Below are 17,244 nucleotides of genomic sequence, written 5' to 3'. Positions count from 1 at the left end.
TGGAGATGTTCCTGTGGCCTTGTGAAGGGAGAAGAGTGCAGAAACAGAGTGAGGTCTTGGGGGAATCCCCCATGTGTTGTCACATGGGGAAGAACCAGTGGATTTGTTAGCATTGTCCAATGTGATTGTTTGGCCCTGGTACTAAATAACAGGATGGGCCAGGAAGAGGGGAAAGGTTGAGGATAACTCAGTCAATGAGGTGGATATAATCAGAATCAGCCTAAAGCTGTTAGAATTCCTCCAATGTGACCTGTTCCGTGACTGAACCCCCATTCTCTAAGTATTGCATAACTGATATTCACTGCCGGCTCTACCCTATTCATTCATTTCAAGAAATACTTATTTTTATTTGTTTATTATACATTTTTACATTGTAAATAGAAATGGTATCTTTACACAGAAAAATTATTTATAAAAAGAATATTATAGGGAATGTTATCCATAAGTATTGAATTCCTAAGAGAAGCAGAAGGAAATGCACAAGACATCTTGACAGACTTTCTGGTTTTGATTCCCACCAAATTGTTGAAATAATCTGGCTTCTGACTTCCTTTTCTGAGAGCAGCTATGAGGACTTCTTAGATTAGCAGCCTCTTGACATTTGAGAAATTCTGATGGAAATTTGGGGTTGATCTCAGGCCAATTTAGATTGGATTTGTGAATGTGCTTTTGTGTAAGAAGTTGTGTGTGTGTGTGTGTGTGTGAGATATGAATATAACCCTGCTACATTTTTAAGTTTGTGTGTACATGCACACACATACTATCAAAGCGGGTGGATTACATTCTCCAGGGGCTGGTGGAGCTTCCTTTCCTTTGGGAAATCAACCCTGTCCACTCTTGTGGGCTTAGCTATCATTGGCTTCATCCAGCCAAACCCAATAGACATGTAACAACTGCCATATCATTTCCAATTTTTGAGCAAACACATTTACCAAAATAAACACTAATCGATCAACTGCAGTTTTGAAACATTTTATTTAACTCAAGAAATCCAATGTTATCACTTGAATTATAATCCATACTAAAGCAATGAGTAAGATATGTTATAACTTGTCTTTGTTCAGAGCTTTGAAATCCAGTGTGTGTTCACAATTACAGTGTATTCAGTTCCAAAGTTAAATTTGATCAAATATACTTGATCCATATGCAGATACAAAAGATTTACTGTTATAAGACTCACAGAACTAAATTTCCCAAAGTAGATTTATAATCTTCCAAATAACTAAATCAAATATTAATATTTATAATAATTTTACCATAAACTTGGAATCAAATTAAAAAATCCCATCCCCTTTAATGCTGAGTAGCATCCCCTGTGAGGGATGGGTCATCATTTGGATATCCATTCAGTTTGAAGGACACTGGAGTCACATCCAGCTTTTGGCCATTGTGAATGCAGCTGCTATAACCCTTGGCATTCAGTGCTTTTATGAACATATCTTTTCATTTCTCTCAAGTAAATAGCTCAGAGTGTGAAAGCTGGGGCGAAGGTAAGTGTATGATTAATGCAGAAGTAATTACACATCATTTTCCCCAAGTGGTTGTCCCATATTGCATTCCCACAAGGAATGGGCCAGATTTCCAGCTGCTTTATCTTCCCCAGTCCACTTTAGGGTCCCAATGTTCATTGCAGCCACCCTAGGAGCTGGGTTCTGGTATCTCACAGTGGATTTCATTTGCATTGCCCTCGGGTGGGATGTTGGACAGCTTTCAACTGCTTTTCTTTGTGTAATGTCTATTGAAGTCTTTCCCCTATTTTCCCTCTGGGTCTCCCTCCCCCCTGCAACCAAGGGCTATTAGGAGATTTTCTCTATTTTGTGTATTAGTCCTTTGTGATAAATGAGATTTGCAATATTTTCTCTCCAAACTCTAGGTTGTCTCTCTCATCTCGCATCGGCATCCATTGCAGAGCAAAGGTTTGGGTGAGAGCCCCCAGCATCTCCATTTGTGATGTTCTTCAGTGCAGGTGAGGTGGGTTCATGCAGACCACCTTAGAAGAAGCAGGTGTCCACCGTTCCTGAATGGCGTGTGCCAATTCTTGACAGAGGGGTGGGTGCTTGGGGACAATCCCCTTAGAAGAGTCACCTCCAGGCCTGGAAGGGTGGTCTGCAATAGGCCACAAGGCAGGTTCTGGGCTCTGGACTCGGAGAGGGAGGCAGAGGTCTGAATGTGGAGCTGGGCCAGGACCCCAGACCTCCGGGGGGGTGCATCCTCCGACTGGGCATGGGAAGCTGATGGCAGCTGGAGAGAGGCTTGAGGACCAATGTAATGAGGCAAGAGGGGTCAATCCCCGGGATGGGTTGGCTGAGGGTGCCGACGGGGGTTGGAGCTGGTGGCCCCGGGGAGCCTCGCCCTCCTCATCTGCAAGGGGGACGCGCATGTGCTCTGCTCTCTGGGCTGAGACGGATCCTTCTCCAATGTTGATTCCCCACGTGCATTGGCCTGGAGGGATGGAGCCACCAGGCCTGGGCAGAGAACTGGTGACACTCTGTGAGCTCAGGATGGGTGCAGGGACAACCACCAGGACCCAGTTGCTGAGCGTGAGCTGCGCCGGGACTGCCGGTGGTGCCAGGACCGGGACTTCACCTCCCAGGGCAGTTGGAGGTGATCACGTGTATGCTGGGACTCTGCAGCCTCCGGGGGGAGAAAAGCTGAGTCCTCGGCCTCCAGGGGAGGCTCAAAGGGGAGTCGGGGACGTGGGGGAGCTGCCAGTCAAGTCACCCTCCCCAACCAACCTTGGGAGCGACCACCAGCGTGCTGCAGTTACTCTGACACCACCTGGAATGACAGCTCCTGGAAGTCCCTGGGGTCTGGATGTTGGGCTCCAGTGTCCCACCCATCACTCTGTAAGAACCCAGGGGCTTTCCTGTGTAGTCCTGGAGCAGCTGTCAATCACCACCGGCAGCTCGCTGTCCTGGGGCTGTTCCCATGGGTGTGTGGCTCCACATCACATTTGTGAGATCCATTCTTACTCTTCTCTGTAGTTATTTGTGAATTCTTATCGCGGGGTTGAGTTCCATTGGGTGCAGATGCCACAGCGTATATCCATCCATTCCCTGAGGATGCACATTTGATTTGTTTCTAGCAAGGAGCTGTTTAGACTCCAGTCCTTGAGACCAGACTAAAACTTGTCAGTTGTGCACCCAGGTTTACAGTTCTGGGGCTGTTTTCCTATAGTTCTACCAGATGCTGGTTCTACCAATTTAGATTCTCACTGGCCATGCAGAAATGATCTGACTGCTCCATAGCTTGGGCAGCAGGCGGGACTCATGCTTTCCTTTCATTTCAGCTACGGTCTCTTTTATAGTATCTCATTGTGACTTTTATTAGCATTTCCCGGAAACAAAAGAGGTTAAACATTTTTTTTAAACATGTTAACTGAGTATTTGTTTATCCTTTTTTATGGTGTGCCTATTTTAGAATTTTGAGTCACTTTTCTAGTGGGTTTTCAGTTTTATTTTTTATTTGACAGAATTCTTTACATAATTTGGCTTGGTGTACTTTACTAGATGTGTGTGATGTCAGTTTCTTCTCTCACCCAGGTTGTCCACCCCCTCTGTCTTACTGGTGAATTTTATTTTATTTTATTTAAAGATTTTATTTATTTATTTATTTATTTGAGAGAGAGAGAGCACAAGCAGAGGGGAGGGGCAGAGGCAGAGGAAGAAGCAGGCTCCCCACTGAGCAGGGAGCCCACTGTGGGGCTCAATTCCAGGACCCCGAGATCATGACCTGAGTCCAAGGCAGACACTTAACCAACTGAGCCACCCAGGCGCCCCTTACTGGTGAATTTTAATGAACAGTGGCTTCTCATGAGCTTATTATGATCCAAGTTATAATTTTTTCCTATCAATTTGAGTTTTCTTGTATCAAAAGGAAAACACTTCTCCTCATTGTGAAACTCCTCTGCTATCTTTTTATTATTTTATTTTATTTTATTTTATTATTTTTTTTGGTCTTTTTAAAAAAAATTTTTATTATGTTATGTTAGTCACCATACAATACATCATTAGTTTTTGATGTAGTGATCCACGATCCATTGTTTTCGTACAATACCCAGTGCTCCATGCAGTACGTGCCCTCCTTAATACCCATCACCAGGCTAACCAATCCCCCCTCCCCCCTCCCCTCTAAAACCCTGTTTGTTTCTCAGGTCCATAGTCTCTCATGGTTCATGTTTGTATGTCTTCTTCAGCGAAGTGTCTTTTCATATCTTCTGCCCACTTTTTGACTTATTATTTGTTTTTTGGGTGTTGAGTTTGAGAACATAGGCAGTAACCTCTTTGACATTGGCCACAGCAACTTCTTTCAAGATACATCTCCAAAAGCTAGTGAAAGAAAAGCAAAAATGAACTTTTGGGATTTCATCAAGATAAAAAGCTTCTGCACAGCAAAGGAAACAATCAACAAAACAAAGAGGCAACCCATGGAATGGGAGAAGATATTTGCAAATGACACTACAGATAAAGGGCTGGTATCCAAGATCTATAAAGAACTTCTCAAATTCAACACCCAAAAAACAAAGAATCAAGTCAAAAAATGGGCAGAAGATATGAAAAGACATTTTTCCAAAGAAGACATACAAATGGCTAACAGACACATGAAAAAATGTTCATCATCATTAGCCATCAGGGAAATTCAAATCAAAACCACATTGAGATACCACCTTACACCAGTTAGAATGGCAAAAATGGACAGGGCAAGAAACAACAAATGTTGGAGAGGTTGTGGAGAAAGGGGAACCCTCTTACACTGTTGGTGGGGATGCAATTGGTACAGCCACTTTGGAAACAGTGTGGAGGTTCCTCAAAAAATTAAAAATAGAGCTACCCTATGACCCAGCAATTGCACTCCTGGGTATTTACCCCAAAGACACAGATGTAGTGAAAAGAAGGGCCATATGCACCCCAATGTTCCTAGCAGCAATGTCCACAATAGCCAAACTGTGGAAAGAGCCAAGATGCCCTTCAACAGATGAATGGATAAAGAAGATGTGGTCCATATATACAATGGAATATTACTCAGCCATCAGAAAGGATGAATACCCAACTTTTACATCAACATGGATGGGACTGGAGGAGATCACGCTAAGTGAAATAAGTCAAGCAGAGAAAGTCAATTGTCATATGGTTTCACTTATTTGTGGAACATAAGGAATAGAATGGAGGACATTAGTAGAAGGAAGGGAAAAATGAAGAGGGGGATATCGGAGGGAGAGATGAACCATGAGAGACTATGAACTCTGAGAAACAAACAGGGTTTTGGGGGGGGGAGGGGGAATGGGTTAGCCCAGTGATGGGTATTAAGGAGGGCACATAGTGCATGGAGCACTGGGTGTTATATGAAAACAATGGATTGTGGATCACCACATCAAAAACGAATGATGTATTGTAGGTTGACTAACATAACATAATAAAATTTAAAAAATTAAAAAAAACCAAACCACCTGTTAGTACCGAAAAAAAAAATGCTAGAAGAAATGTCATATCAAAACCAGAATTCTATACCCAGCAGCGCTACTGCCCACAATAAAGATATCTTAAGAACAACTTAAAATGAAACATTTCATTGTTAGCAGACTTGATCTAGAAAGCAAATACTAGAGTGATTTCTTCAATCCAAAGGAATAGACTCCCAGATTGAAAATCAAGAATGCAGGAAGGAATGAAGAGAAGGAAAGGAAAATTTACAATTACAAATGAATTTTGTTTTATGAGGCAATTCTAGAAATCTCTCTTGGAGATTAAAATATATGTAGAATTGAAATGCATGAGGACAGCAAAGCAGAGTCAGAAAGGTTAAAAATGTAGTTGGAAGTGTTTGAAGGTATTAGCATTTGGGGAAGGTGGAAAAAGTAGTTGTATTAGACTACATTAAGTAAAGGACTCATTAAGTAGGCCCCACAACAAGTGTGGAGTGCAAGGCAGGGCTTGAACTCCCCATCCTGAGATCAAGACTGAGCTGAAATTAAGAGTCAGACCCTTAACAACTGAGCCACCCAGGTGTCCCTCATTAACTACATGAAGATTTGTATATGATTGTAACTGATAAGTCTATTGAGGGAACAGTAGAATAATAAAAGAGTTAGGGGTGCCTGGGTGGCTCAGTTGTTAAGCATCTTCAGCTCAGGTCATAGTCCCAGGGGTCCCCCATCAGGCTCCCTGCTCAAAGGGGATCCTGCTTCTCCCTCTGCCCCTTGCCCCTCCCCCCTTCTTGTGTGCTCACACACACTCTCTCTCTGTCTCAAAAAAAAAAAAAGTCCAAAATAAAAGAGTTAAATCAAAGTCAGTAAAATGAAGAGAGTAAAGGAACATTAACTACTTAGGTCAAACGGTAGAGAAAGCATAAGATGGCTGAAGTACTCTCAGATTTACTGGCAATTAAATGAAATATAAATGCACAAAATATCAATTTACTTTTAATGTTTTTGTGATACATTCCATAGGATTGTTAATAAATATTTTGGACATTCCATTAGTAAGAAGCAGTTAGTTTCTAATTTTTTCCTAATAAAACATAAGATGTATGAAAATTTTTATACATAGAAACTTCCATTTCTATTTTTATGAAATGTATCCATAGTGGGAGAAACAGGAAACATTAAAATGTGGATAGAAACTGCAGATAGAAATGTACCTCACAGGGCACCTGGGTGGCTCAGTTGGTTAAGCATCTGCCTTCGGCTCAGGTCACGATCCCAGGGTCCTGGGATAGAGCCCTGCATTGGGCTCCCTGCTCAGCAGAGCCTGCTTCTCCCTCTCCCTCTGCTTGCCAAACCCCCTGCTTGTACTCTCTCTCTCTGCCAAATAAATAATAAATAAAATCTTTTAAAAAACCCAAATGTATCTTACATAAAAATGTATTCAACGATTTCATCTACAACAATACCTAACCATGTCAAAAGCCCCACATTTTTGTGTGTGTTTTTTTAAAGTTTATTTATTTAAGTAATCTCTACACCCAATGTAGGGTTCAAATTCACAACCTCAAGATGGAGTCACAGGCTCCTCTGACTGAGCCAGCCAGGTGCCCCAATTTTTGTGTCTTTGTATAAAGATTTAGGAATTGCTCAAATCCCATTGATATAAAGACAGGATCTTCTGGATTATCGGCTGATTGGGTTATCCACTCCCTTCCTCCATAAAAGGGGAATCAGAAGCAGAAGTCTCACATTTTCTAGCAAGCCACAGGCTCTCACATCAGGACTAGGGGAAGCACAACTGCAGCCATGGAAGGACCTGCATCCACCTGTTCTCCAAACCAGCCTACTCTGGTGAGTGTGGAGCGCATAATGATGGCACCAGTGCCCATTAATATACTTACCCTTCTGTGAAGCTTCTTCTAAGTGAGCAGACAGGAGCTTTAAAAATGAGGAGATATCTTACTGAAAGCTGTTTCTTAGGTGTTAATGTTTTTTAAGTAATGTTCAAGGTGTTGTACTATTTTACATATGGAAATTTTCTTGGGCTAATAGGCTAGATGTTTTTGTTTTGTTGTTTTGTTTCAACCAACAATATCACTAGGAAGTGGATGTAGCCTTTGGTCCTGCACTGTTTAAATCCTTCCCCTCTCTGGAAAATTCTTTACCCACAATGTGCTTGGTCTTTTTTTTTTTTTTAATTCAATTCTTTGCTCAAATATGTCCTCAGTTAGTCCTTCCCTAATCTCATCATCAATAATTGTAGTTAATTTCTTTGTCCTGTTATCCCTCCCTACTATCTTCCTCCATCCCTCCCTCTTTCTCTCTGTATCAACCTTACTATTTATCACAGCTGTTAATTATACCTGACATGATATTAGACATTCATTACTCTTTGTATTAACTCTTTCCTCTCACCAAGATTAAAATAAATAGGGGCAGTGACTTTGTTAAGTTAAATTCTGGATCATGGGTTTTAGTGCACAACTTGGCATAAGATAGGTGCTCTATAAATGGGAGGATCAAATAATTTTCCCTCCATACTGGGACCTCTTGAGTATTGAAAGTGTTGGTATTAATAATTATGGCAGGAGGGGTGCCTGGGTGGCTCAGTTGGTTAGGTGTCTGCCTTTGACTCAGGTCATGATCCCAGGGTCCTGGGATCAAGCCCTGTGTCGGGCTCCCTGCGTGTTCAGCAGGGAGTCTGCCTCTCTCTCCCTCTCTCTCTCTCTAAAATAAATGAATAAAGCTTTAAAAGATAATTATGGCAGGACAACAGGAATGATATGAGGTTTATGGCTTCCCTCTAAAAAAAGATAGAAATGATCAGAGGGAGAGATGAACCATGAGAGACTATGGACTCTGAGAAACAAACTGAGGGTTCTAGAGGGGAGGGGGGTGGGGGAGTAGGTTAGCCCGGTGATGGGTATTAAGGAGTGCACGTACTGCATGGAGCACTGGGTGTTATACAAAAACAATGAATCGTGGATCACTACATCAAAAACTAATGATGTATTGTATGGTGACTAACATAACATAATAAAATAAAATTAAAAAAAGAGAAATGATTGGTTTAAAAAGAAAGGCACATTGATTAGGTTTGCATTTTAGACAGTTATTGTGATTAGAGTCTTCTATAGTACTCCTCCCATATCCCCGAGGAACATGTTCCAAGACCCTCAGTGGATACCTGAAACCATGGATAGTATTGAACCCTATATATATCCTATATATGTTTTTTTCCTATACATACATACTTATGATACAGTTTAATTTATCAATTGGGTACAGCAAGAAATTAACAACAATAAGTAGAATAATTTTAACAATATAATAAGGTTATGTAAATGTAGTCTCTCTCAAAATATCCTACTGTACTGTACTCCTCCTTCTTGTGATGATGTAAGATGACAAAATGCCTACATGATGAGGTGAAGTGAAGTGAATGACAGAAGCACTGTGATGTAGGGTTAGGCTACATCCCTAATCATTCCGTCTGGACCTCAGACCACAGTTGACCTTGGTTGACTGAAACTGTGAATAAAGGGAATGCTATAATGAATTCCAGGGAGAAAGGATAAAAAAAAAAAAAAACTCAGGCAGTGATAATTTAGTGCAGTCTGCCACCGTAGAGATTATGTCATTGTATAATTATGGTTGAGTGAATTTATTTGAAAAATCTAGAAAGTATTTTTTTGAGTTTGAATAATTTCTTTCAATAAATATAACTGAGCACCTTTTAAGGCAAAACAAGTGGATACTGGGTGTAAAACATTAAAGTTCACATTAGTCTTCTCTTCACTGAATATCCAATTTATAGAAAAACAATATGAGAGGCACCTGGGTGGCTCGGTTGTACGTCTGCCTTCTGCTCAGGTCATGATCTCAGGGTCCTGGGATCGAGCCCTGCATTGGGCTCCCTGCTCAGCAGGGAGCCTGCTTCTCCCTCCCCCTTCCCCTGCTCCTTCTCTCTCTCTCTCAAATAAATAAATAAAATCTTAAAAAAAGAAAAACAATATGAAAGAAATACATGTAGTAGTGAACATTGAAAAAATTAAAATTACAGAAAATGTAATTCTGATGGCTGGATCAGGAAAGGTCACTGGAGAAATGGTATTTTGTAGGGAAACTGAAAGGTGCTCAACAATTATTCAGAAGTTGAGAGTCTTATTTATTTGATTTTAAAAAATTTTATTTAAATTCAATTTAGTTAATATATAGTATATTATTAGTTTCAGGGGTAGAATTCAGTGATTCATCAGTTGCATATAACACCCAGTGTTCATTACATCAAGTGCCCTCCTTAATGCCCATCATGCAATTACCCCATCCCCCCACCCACCATCCCTCCAGCAACCCTGTTTGTTTCCTAGAGTTAAGAGTCTCTTATGGTTTGCCTCCCTCTCTGTTTTTATCTTATTTTATTTTTCCTTCCTTTCCCCCATGTTCATCTGTTTTGTTTCTTAAATTCCACATATGAGTGAAATCATATGGTATTTGTCTTTCTCTGGCTGACTTATTTTGCTTAGAATAATGCCCTTTAGTTCTATCCACATTGTTGCAAATGACAAGATTTCATTCTTTTTGATGGCTGAGTAATATTCCATTATATCATCTTTATCCATTCATCTGTTGATGGACATCTGGGCTCTTTCCATATTTTGGCTACTGTGGACATTGCTGCTATAAACATTGGGGTGCATGTGCCCCTTCGAATCACTATGTTTATATCTTTTGGATAAATACCTAGTAGTGCAATTGCTGGGTCATAGGGTAGTTCTATTTTTAACTTTTTGAGGAACCTCCATACTGTTTTCCAGAGTGGCTGCACCAGTTTGCATTCCCACCAACAGTGTAAGAGGGTTCCCCTTTCTCTGAATCCTCACCAACATCTGTTTCCTGATTTGTTAACTTTAGCCATTCTGACTAGTGTGAGGTGGTATCTCATTGTGGTTTTGATTTATATTTCCCTGATGCTGAATGATGTTGAGCATTTTTCCATGTATCTCTTGGCCATTTGTATGTCTTCTTTGGAGAAATGTCTGTTTATGTCTTCTGCCCATTTCTTGACTGGATTTTTTGTTTTTTGGTGTTGAGTTTATTAGATGGATTCAGGATTCATTGTTATAAGAGTGTGAAGTGGTAGGGTGGCCAGAATGCCACTCAGGTTTATTTTATTTTTTAAAAAAATTTATTTTATTTTATTATGTTATGTTAGTCACCATACAGTATATCATTAGTTTTTGATGTAGTGTTCCATGATTCATTGTTTGCATATAACACCCAGTGCTCCATGCAATACGTGCCCTCCTTAATACCCATCACCAGGTTAACCCATCACCCCAGCCCCCTCCCCTCTAAAACCCTGTTTGTTTCTTGGAGTCCATAGTCTCTCATGGTTCATCTCCTCCTCCAATTTCCCCCCCTTCATTTTTTCCTTCTTTCTCCTAATGTCCTCCATGCTATTCCTTATGTTCCCCCACATAAGTGAAACCATATGATAATTGACTTTCTCTGCTTGACTTATTTCACTTAGCATAATCTCCTCCAGTCCCATCCACGTTGATGCAAAAGTTGGGTATTCATCCTTTCTGATGGCTGAGTATTATTCCATTGTATACATGGACCACATCTTTATCCATTGGTCTGTTGAAGGGCATCTTGGCTCCAGTAGCCAAACTGTGGACATTGCTGCTATAAACATTGGGGTTCATGTGTCCCTTCTTTTCGCTACATCTGTGTCTTTGGGGTAAATACCCAGGAGTGCAATTGCTGGGTCAAAGGGTAGCTCTATTTTTAATTTTTTGAGGAACCTTCACACTGTTTTCCAAAGTGGCTGTACCAACTTGCATTCACACCAACAGTGTAAGAGGGTTCCCCTTTCTCCACAACCTCTCCAACATTTGTTGTTTCTTGCCTTGTCAATTTTTGCCATTCTAACTGGTGTAGGGTGGTATCTCAATTGCCACTCAGGTTTAAACAAGACATTAGTACTAGCAAGTGGGTTTGGGGACACTTTGATAGCAGTGAATTATTTGGGGAATTGGTTGGTTCAACTTGGGATCTGGTCACTGTGATTGGAGTCATCAATATTATCACTGAAGAGGTGAGTGGGAGGATGGCATTGGGTATCAGGGTTGGAGTCAGATCTGTGCTGATTCTATGGGCATTTCTAGCTCTATGGACTAATGGTATTTGAAGTCCAGGAAATGGATGGATGGCCTAGACAGGGGTGTGGATGAACAAATGTGAGAGCAGGATTGATTTCTAAGAAGCATCTCTTTGTTGTGTTAAGTCAGAAAGAGGAGCTGACATTAACAAGGAGAAGAGAATGAAGAGTATCAGGGAGAATGTTTTGTACCAGAACCTTGGAAAATGGTTTACAATGGAGGTCTTTGTGCAAAAAAAAAAAAAAAAAAAAAAAAAAAGGGATCTGTGTTATGGGAATATTTGCATATAAATATATTGCAAATAAATATCTGAGTTATTATTTTTTAAAAATTTTATTATGTTATGTTAGTCACCATACAATACATCATTCGTTTTTGATGTGGTGATCCACGATCCATTGTTTTCGTATAACACCCAGTGCTCCATGCAGTACTTGCCCTCCTTAATACCCATCACCGGGCTAACCCATCCCCCCACCCCTCTCCCATCTAAAACCCTGTTTGTTTCTCAGAGTCCATAGTCTCTCAGGGTTCATCTCTCCCTCTGATTTCCGCCCCCCTTCATTTTTCCCTTCCTTCTCCTGATGTCCTCCATGCTATTCCTTATGTTCCACAAGTAAGTGAAACCATATGATAATTGACTTTCTCTGCTTGACTTATTTCACTTAGCATAATCTCCTCCAGTCCCATCCATGTTGATGTAAAAGTTGGGTATTCATCTTTTCTGATGGCTGAGTAATATTCCATTGTATATATGGACCACATCTTCTTTATCCATTCATCTGTTGAAAGGCATCTCGGCTCTTTCCACAGTTTGGCTATTGTGGACATTGCTGCTAGGAACATTGGGGTGCATATGGCCCTTCTTTTCACTACATCTGTGTCTTTGGGGTAAATTATTTATGAACAGGAGGATAGTTGAGTGAAGATGGGATTTGGGTGTGCAAGTGAAAGCTAGTAAGTATCTCAGGGTGGGGAGGGACATGATCTCACTGGAGATGAGGCATGAAAGCTAGGAAAACCAGGAGGTAGTGTGTCCTAAAGCATAGTAAGGAGATACTGAAAACCTGAAGTCTTGGGATACAAAGAGACCTATGATCCTTGTGTCTAAATGATGGTGGGTCAGGGGGTACCAGCATGTGTGTGGTTGACATCGACAAGGGTGGGAGGAGGGAAACATCCTCCAGGGAAGATGGTGGAGGGGAAAGGGTCTGGAGTTGGCACTGGGTAATGACCTCAAGCTTTCTGTCCTTGACTTATATCTGCTTGATGGTGTTCCAGAACTGGTTCTCAGTGCCAGCAGCATCAGCATCACCTGAGAACCCTTAGAAAGGCAGATTCTTGGCCCCACCCCAGACCTACTTGGCTTGAGGCCCAGAAATCTGAGTTTTAACAACCCTCTGGGTGATTGTGATGCACTGTGCAATTCAAGACACATTTCTCCATGGAGAGAGGAGGGTGGAATATTCATATGAGCTGAGAACATTCTTTGTGGCTGGTGGTCCTCATCCCCCATTTTATTCAAATATCACATTTCATTTTGTTTTCAAAGGGCAAGCTCAAAAGAAACATGATGTCCCAGACCATAGAGAAGAAAAGACAAGTCCATTTAGCCAAGGCCAAGAAAAGATATCATGAAAGAGCTGCACCTCCTATAAGGCTGACCAGCTGCATTTTTAAGAGGCCAGTCACGAGCATAACTTCCCATCCTGGCAACGAGGTCAGGTACAGTCAACGGGACAGGGCCTTGGAGAAGCCCCAGCAAATCTCTGTGTACAGGAGACTGCAGGGACTCCAGGCCTGCAGCAGTGAAGGACAAATTTTAAGTACTTTGGACTTCATAAATACCTCACACGTGATTGCACCAGGCAGTGCGGGTGCAGGGTCTCTACCTAGTGGCCCTGGGCCCAGCACGGTACCATCTTCAGTTTGGGCAGGGATGTTCCCAGGAGTGGGTCTCTATCTCCCACCACCCATCTGCAGACAGCCAGTAACACCTGGAGATATCCGGAGACAGACTCGGAAAGTGAAAAAAGCAAGAGAGAGACTGGCTGAGGCCTTGAGGGCAGACAGGCTTGCCAGGGAGGTGGAGAGAGCCAGAAGCCAAGAGGGACATTCTGAACATTCTGACAACTAGAGGAAAAGTAGGAAAAGGTTGTGTGGAAGGATCCAGTGGGGTGCTTCACTGTGAGACAGCCCCCAGTTTCACTTCCTGTCGAGATGTCAATCTGTTTCTTGCTCTGTGCTTTGTTATATCAAAATTGTACTTCATTAAACTCTTTTGAGAGACAAAGGCGTGAAAGAGTATAGAGTGGTGGTTTTGTGGGTAAGAGATTGGATTTCATTTGAAATAAATCAGTCAGAGAAACAATTATCATATGGTTTCACTCATATGTGAAAAATAAGGAATAATGCAGAGGACAATAGGGGTGGGGGGAAAACTGAATGGGAAGAAATCAGTGAGGGAGATAACCATATGAGACTCTTGACTCCGGGAAACAAACTGAGGGCTGTGGAAAGGGAGGGGGTGGGGGGATAGGGTAACAAGGTGATGGGTATTAAGGAGGCCACTTGAATTGATGAGCACTGCGTGTTATACTGAACTGATGAATCATTGAACATTATATCAAAAACCAATGATGTACTTACTATACCTTGGCTAATTGAATTTAAAGAAAAAAGAAAGAAAGAAAGAATCCTTGCCAGCAAGCTCACTGCCTTCGCCCTGAATGAAACTTGTCCACCTCACAGCATAGGACACATTGGAATTATTCAATAAACAATTCATTTTGCTTATAAACAATTTATTCAGTAAACATTGTAGTGATTTATGGTGAACAAATAATTGATGGAATAAAGGTGTCACTTCTGTAGAAGTCAGAGGGGGAGACTGTCTCACTAGGTTCAGGAAGGAAAAGAAGTGATGTGGTTCTGGAAGGACCTGGTATTTTCTGGACTTCTTAAACTTTTGGTAGAGTAGTTTTAGCAGAGGTGGGGAAGGAAGCCTGATTTCAGAGGGTCAAAGCCTGAAAAACAAAGAGAGTGAGTGGAGGTGGACAGCTATGCCTCAGACAGCTGTACCTCATGCCTCTTACAACAGGCTCTGGATTTAACTTAGTGAAAGCTCTCTCCCAGAGCCAGCAGCTTTGGTGGAGGCTGATTCCACCCCAGAACGGGGGCAGGCCTGACTCTTCAGTGTGAGCTAGTCTGCATATTCCAAACTCTCAGTGTCCTGGGGTAGGACATCCCATGGCCCTCTCTGGTCCAGTCGATCCAGGCACAGAGCACTTTATGGAACACAAGGTGGAGCCCAGTACACAGGGCTCTTACCTGCCAGACCTGGCATTTTGGAAGGTGGAGTTGAGTGAGGTCACAGTGTAAGAGCGGTTGCCTGGGTTTGAGGCCATCTGGGAGGACAGCATAGTAGGGGTGGGTGTGGGGGTGGACAGGACAAGACCTGTCCCCCTCATTTGTATTCTGCAAGTATCTATGTCTGGACCTAATCTACTCAAGTTCCATTAACATAGCTGATTTCTACCCTCATTGAATCTTTCCTATTTTTATTTTCTGTTAAATTGTTTTATCTTTTTTTAAAAATTTTATTATGTTATGTTAGTCACCATACAATACATCCTTAAGTTTTTGATGTAGTGATCCACGATCTATTGTTTTCGTATAACACCCAGTGCTCCATGCAGTACGTGCCCTCCTTAATACCCATCACTGGGCTAACCAATCCCCCCTCACCCCTCCCCTCTAGAACCCTATTTGTTTCTCAGAGTCCATAGTCTCTCATGGTTCATCTCTCCCTCTCCAATTCCCCCCCCCATTTTTCCCTTCCTTCTCCTAATGTCCTCCATGCTATTCCTTATGTTCCCCCAATTAAGTGAAACCATATGATAATTGACTTTCTCTGCTTGACTTATTTCACTTAGCATAATCTCCAGTCCCATCCATGTTGATGTAAAAGTTGGGTATTCATCCTTTCTGAGGGCTGAGTAATATTCCATTGTATATATGGACCACATCTTCTTTATCCATTCATCTGTTGAAGGGCATCTCGGCTCTTTCCACAGTTTGGCTATTGTGGACATTGCTGCTAGGAACATTGAGGTGCATATGGCCCTTCTTTTCACTACCTCTGTGTCTTTGGGGTAAATACCCAGGAGTGCAATTGCTGGGTCATAGGGTAGCTCTATTTTTAATTTTTTGAGGCACCTCCACACTGTTTTCCAAAGTGGCTGTACCAACTTGCATTCCCACCAACAGTGTAAGAGGGTTCCCCTTTCTCCACAACCTCTCCAACATTTGTTGTTTCTTTCCCTGTCCATTTTTGCCATTCTAACTGGTGGAAGGTGGTATCTCAGTGTGGTTTTGATTTGAATTTCCCTGATGGCTAATGATGATGAACATTTTTTCATGTGTCTGTTAGCCATTTGTATGTCTTCTTCAGAGAAGTGTCTTTTCATATCTTCTGCCCATTTTTTGACTTGATTCTTTGTTTTTTGGGTGTTGAGTTTGATAAGTTCTTTATAGATCTTGGATACCAGCCCTTTATCTGTAGTGTCATTTGCAAATATCTTCTCCCATTCCATGGGTTGCCTCTTTGTTTTGTTGACTGTTTCCTTTGCTGTGCAGAAGCTTTTTATCTTGATGAAGTCCCAAAAGTTCATTTTTGCTTTTGTTTCACTAGTCTTTGGAGATGTATCTTGAAAGAAGTTGCTGTGGCCGATGTCAGAGAGGTTACTGCCTATGTTCTCCTCTAGGATTTTGATGGATTCCTGTCTTACATTGTGGTCTTTCATCCATTTTGAGTTTATCTTTGTGTATGGTGTTAGAGAATGGTCGAGTTTCATTCTTCTGCATGTGGCTGTCCAATTTTCCCAGTACCATTTATTGAAGAGACTGTCTTTTTTCCATTGCATGTTTTTTCCTGCTTTGTCAAAGATTATTTGACCATAGAGTTGAGGGTCCATATCTGGGTTCTCTATTCTGTTCCATTGGTCTATATGTCTGTTTTTGTGCCAGTACCATGCTGTCTTGGTGATCACTGCTTTGTAATACAACTTGAAATCAGGCAACGTGATGCCCCCCGTTTTGTTTTTCTTTTTCAACATCTCCTTGGCGATTCGGGGTCTTTTCTGATTCCATACAAATTTTAGGATTGTTTGTTCCAGCACTTTGAAAAATGTCATTGGAATTTTGATCAGGATGGCATTGAAGGTATAGATTGCTCTGGGTAGCATAGACATTTTCACAATGTTTATTCTTCCAATACATGAACATGGAATATTTTTCCATCTTTTTGTGTCTTCTTCAATTTCTTTCCTGAGTGTTCTGTAGTTCCTAGAGTATAGATCCTTTACCTCTTTGGTTAGGTTTATTCCGAGGTATCTTATGGTTTTTGGTGCTATTGTAAATGGAATCGTTTCTCTAATTTCTCTTTCTACAGTTGCGTTGTTAGTGTATAAGAAAGCAACCAATTTCTGTGCATTGATTTTGTATCCTGCCACATTACTGAATTGCTGTATGAGTTCTAGTAATTTGGGGGTGGAGTCTTTTGGGTTTTCCACATAAAGTATCATGTCATCTGCGAAAAGAGAGAGTTTGACTTCTTCTTTGCCAATTTGAATACATTTTATTTCTTTTTGTTGT

The 17,244-nt window shown here is 41.4% G+C and overlaps 1 protein-coding gene across 1 annotated transcript; it reads left to right on the top strand.

The window, feature by feature from the left end:
- Positions 1-8,842: 8,842 nt before the first annotated feature.
- LOC116625750 (methyl-CpG-binding domain protein 3-like 2B) lies at positions 8,843-13,726 on the top strand. The gene is made up of 3 exons (XM_032394578.1): positions 8,843-8,850; positions 11,393-11,525; positions 13,142-13,726. The coding sequence occupies exons 1-3, from the start codon at positions 8,843-8,845 to the stop codon at positions 13,724-13,726; spliced, it is 726 nt and encodes a 241-aa protein (XP_032250469.1).
- The last annotated feature ends 3,518 nt before the right edge of the window (positions 13,727-17,244 follow it).

Source organism: Phoca vitulina, unplaced genomic scaffold, assembly GCF_004348235.1.
Source record: "Phoca vitulina isolate PV1807 unplaced genomic scaffold, GSC_HSeal_1.0 scaffold81, whole genome shotgun sequence".
In the NCBI taxonomy this organism is placed as follows: domain Eukaryota; kingdom Metazoa; phylum Chordata; class Mammalia; order Carnivora; family Phocidae; genus Phoca; species Phoca vitulina.
This window is presented reverse-complemented; position numbering and strand designations above follow the sequence as displayed.

Excerpts from the sequence above, each read along its gene's own strand:
- LOC116625750 (XM_032394578.1), top strand. Across the intron at positions 11,526-13,141 it reads TCAATATTATCACTGAAGAG|GGCAAGCTCAAAAGAAACAT; the intron begins GTGAGTGGGAGG and ends TTGTTTTCAAAG.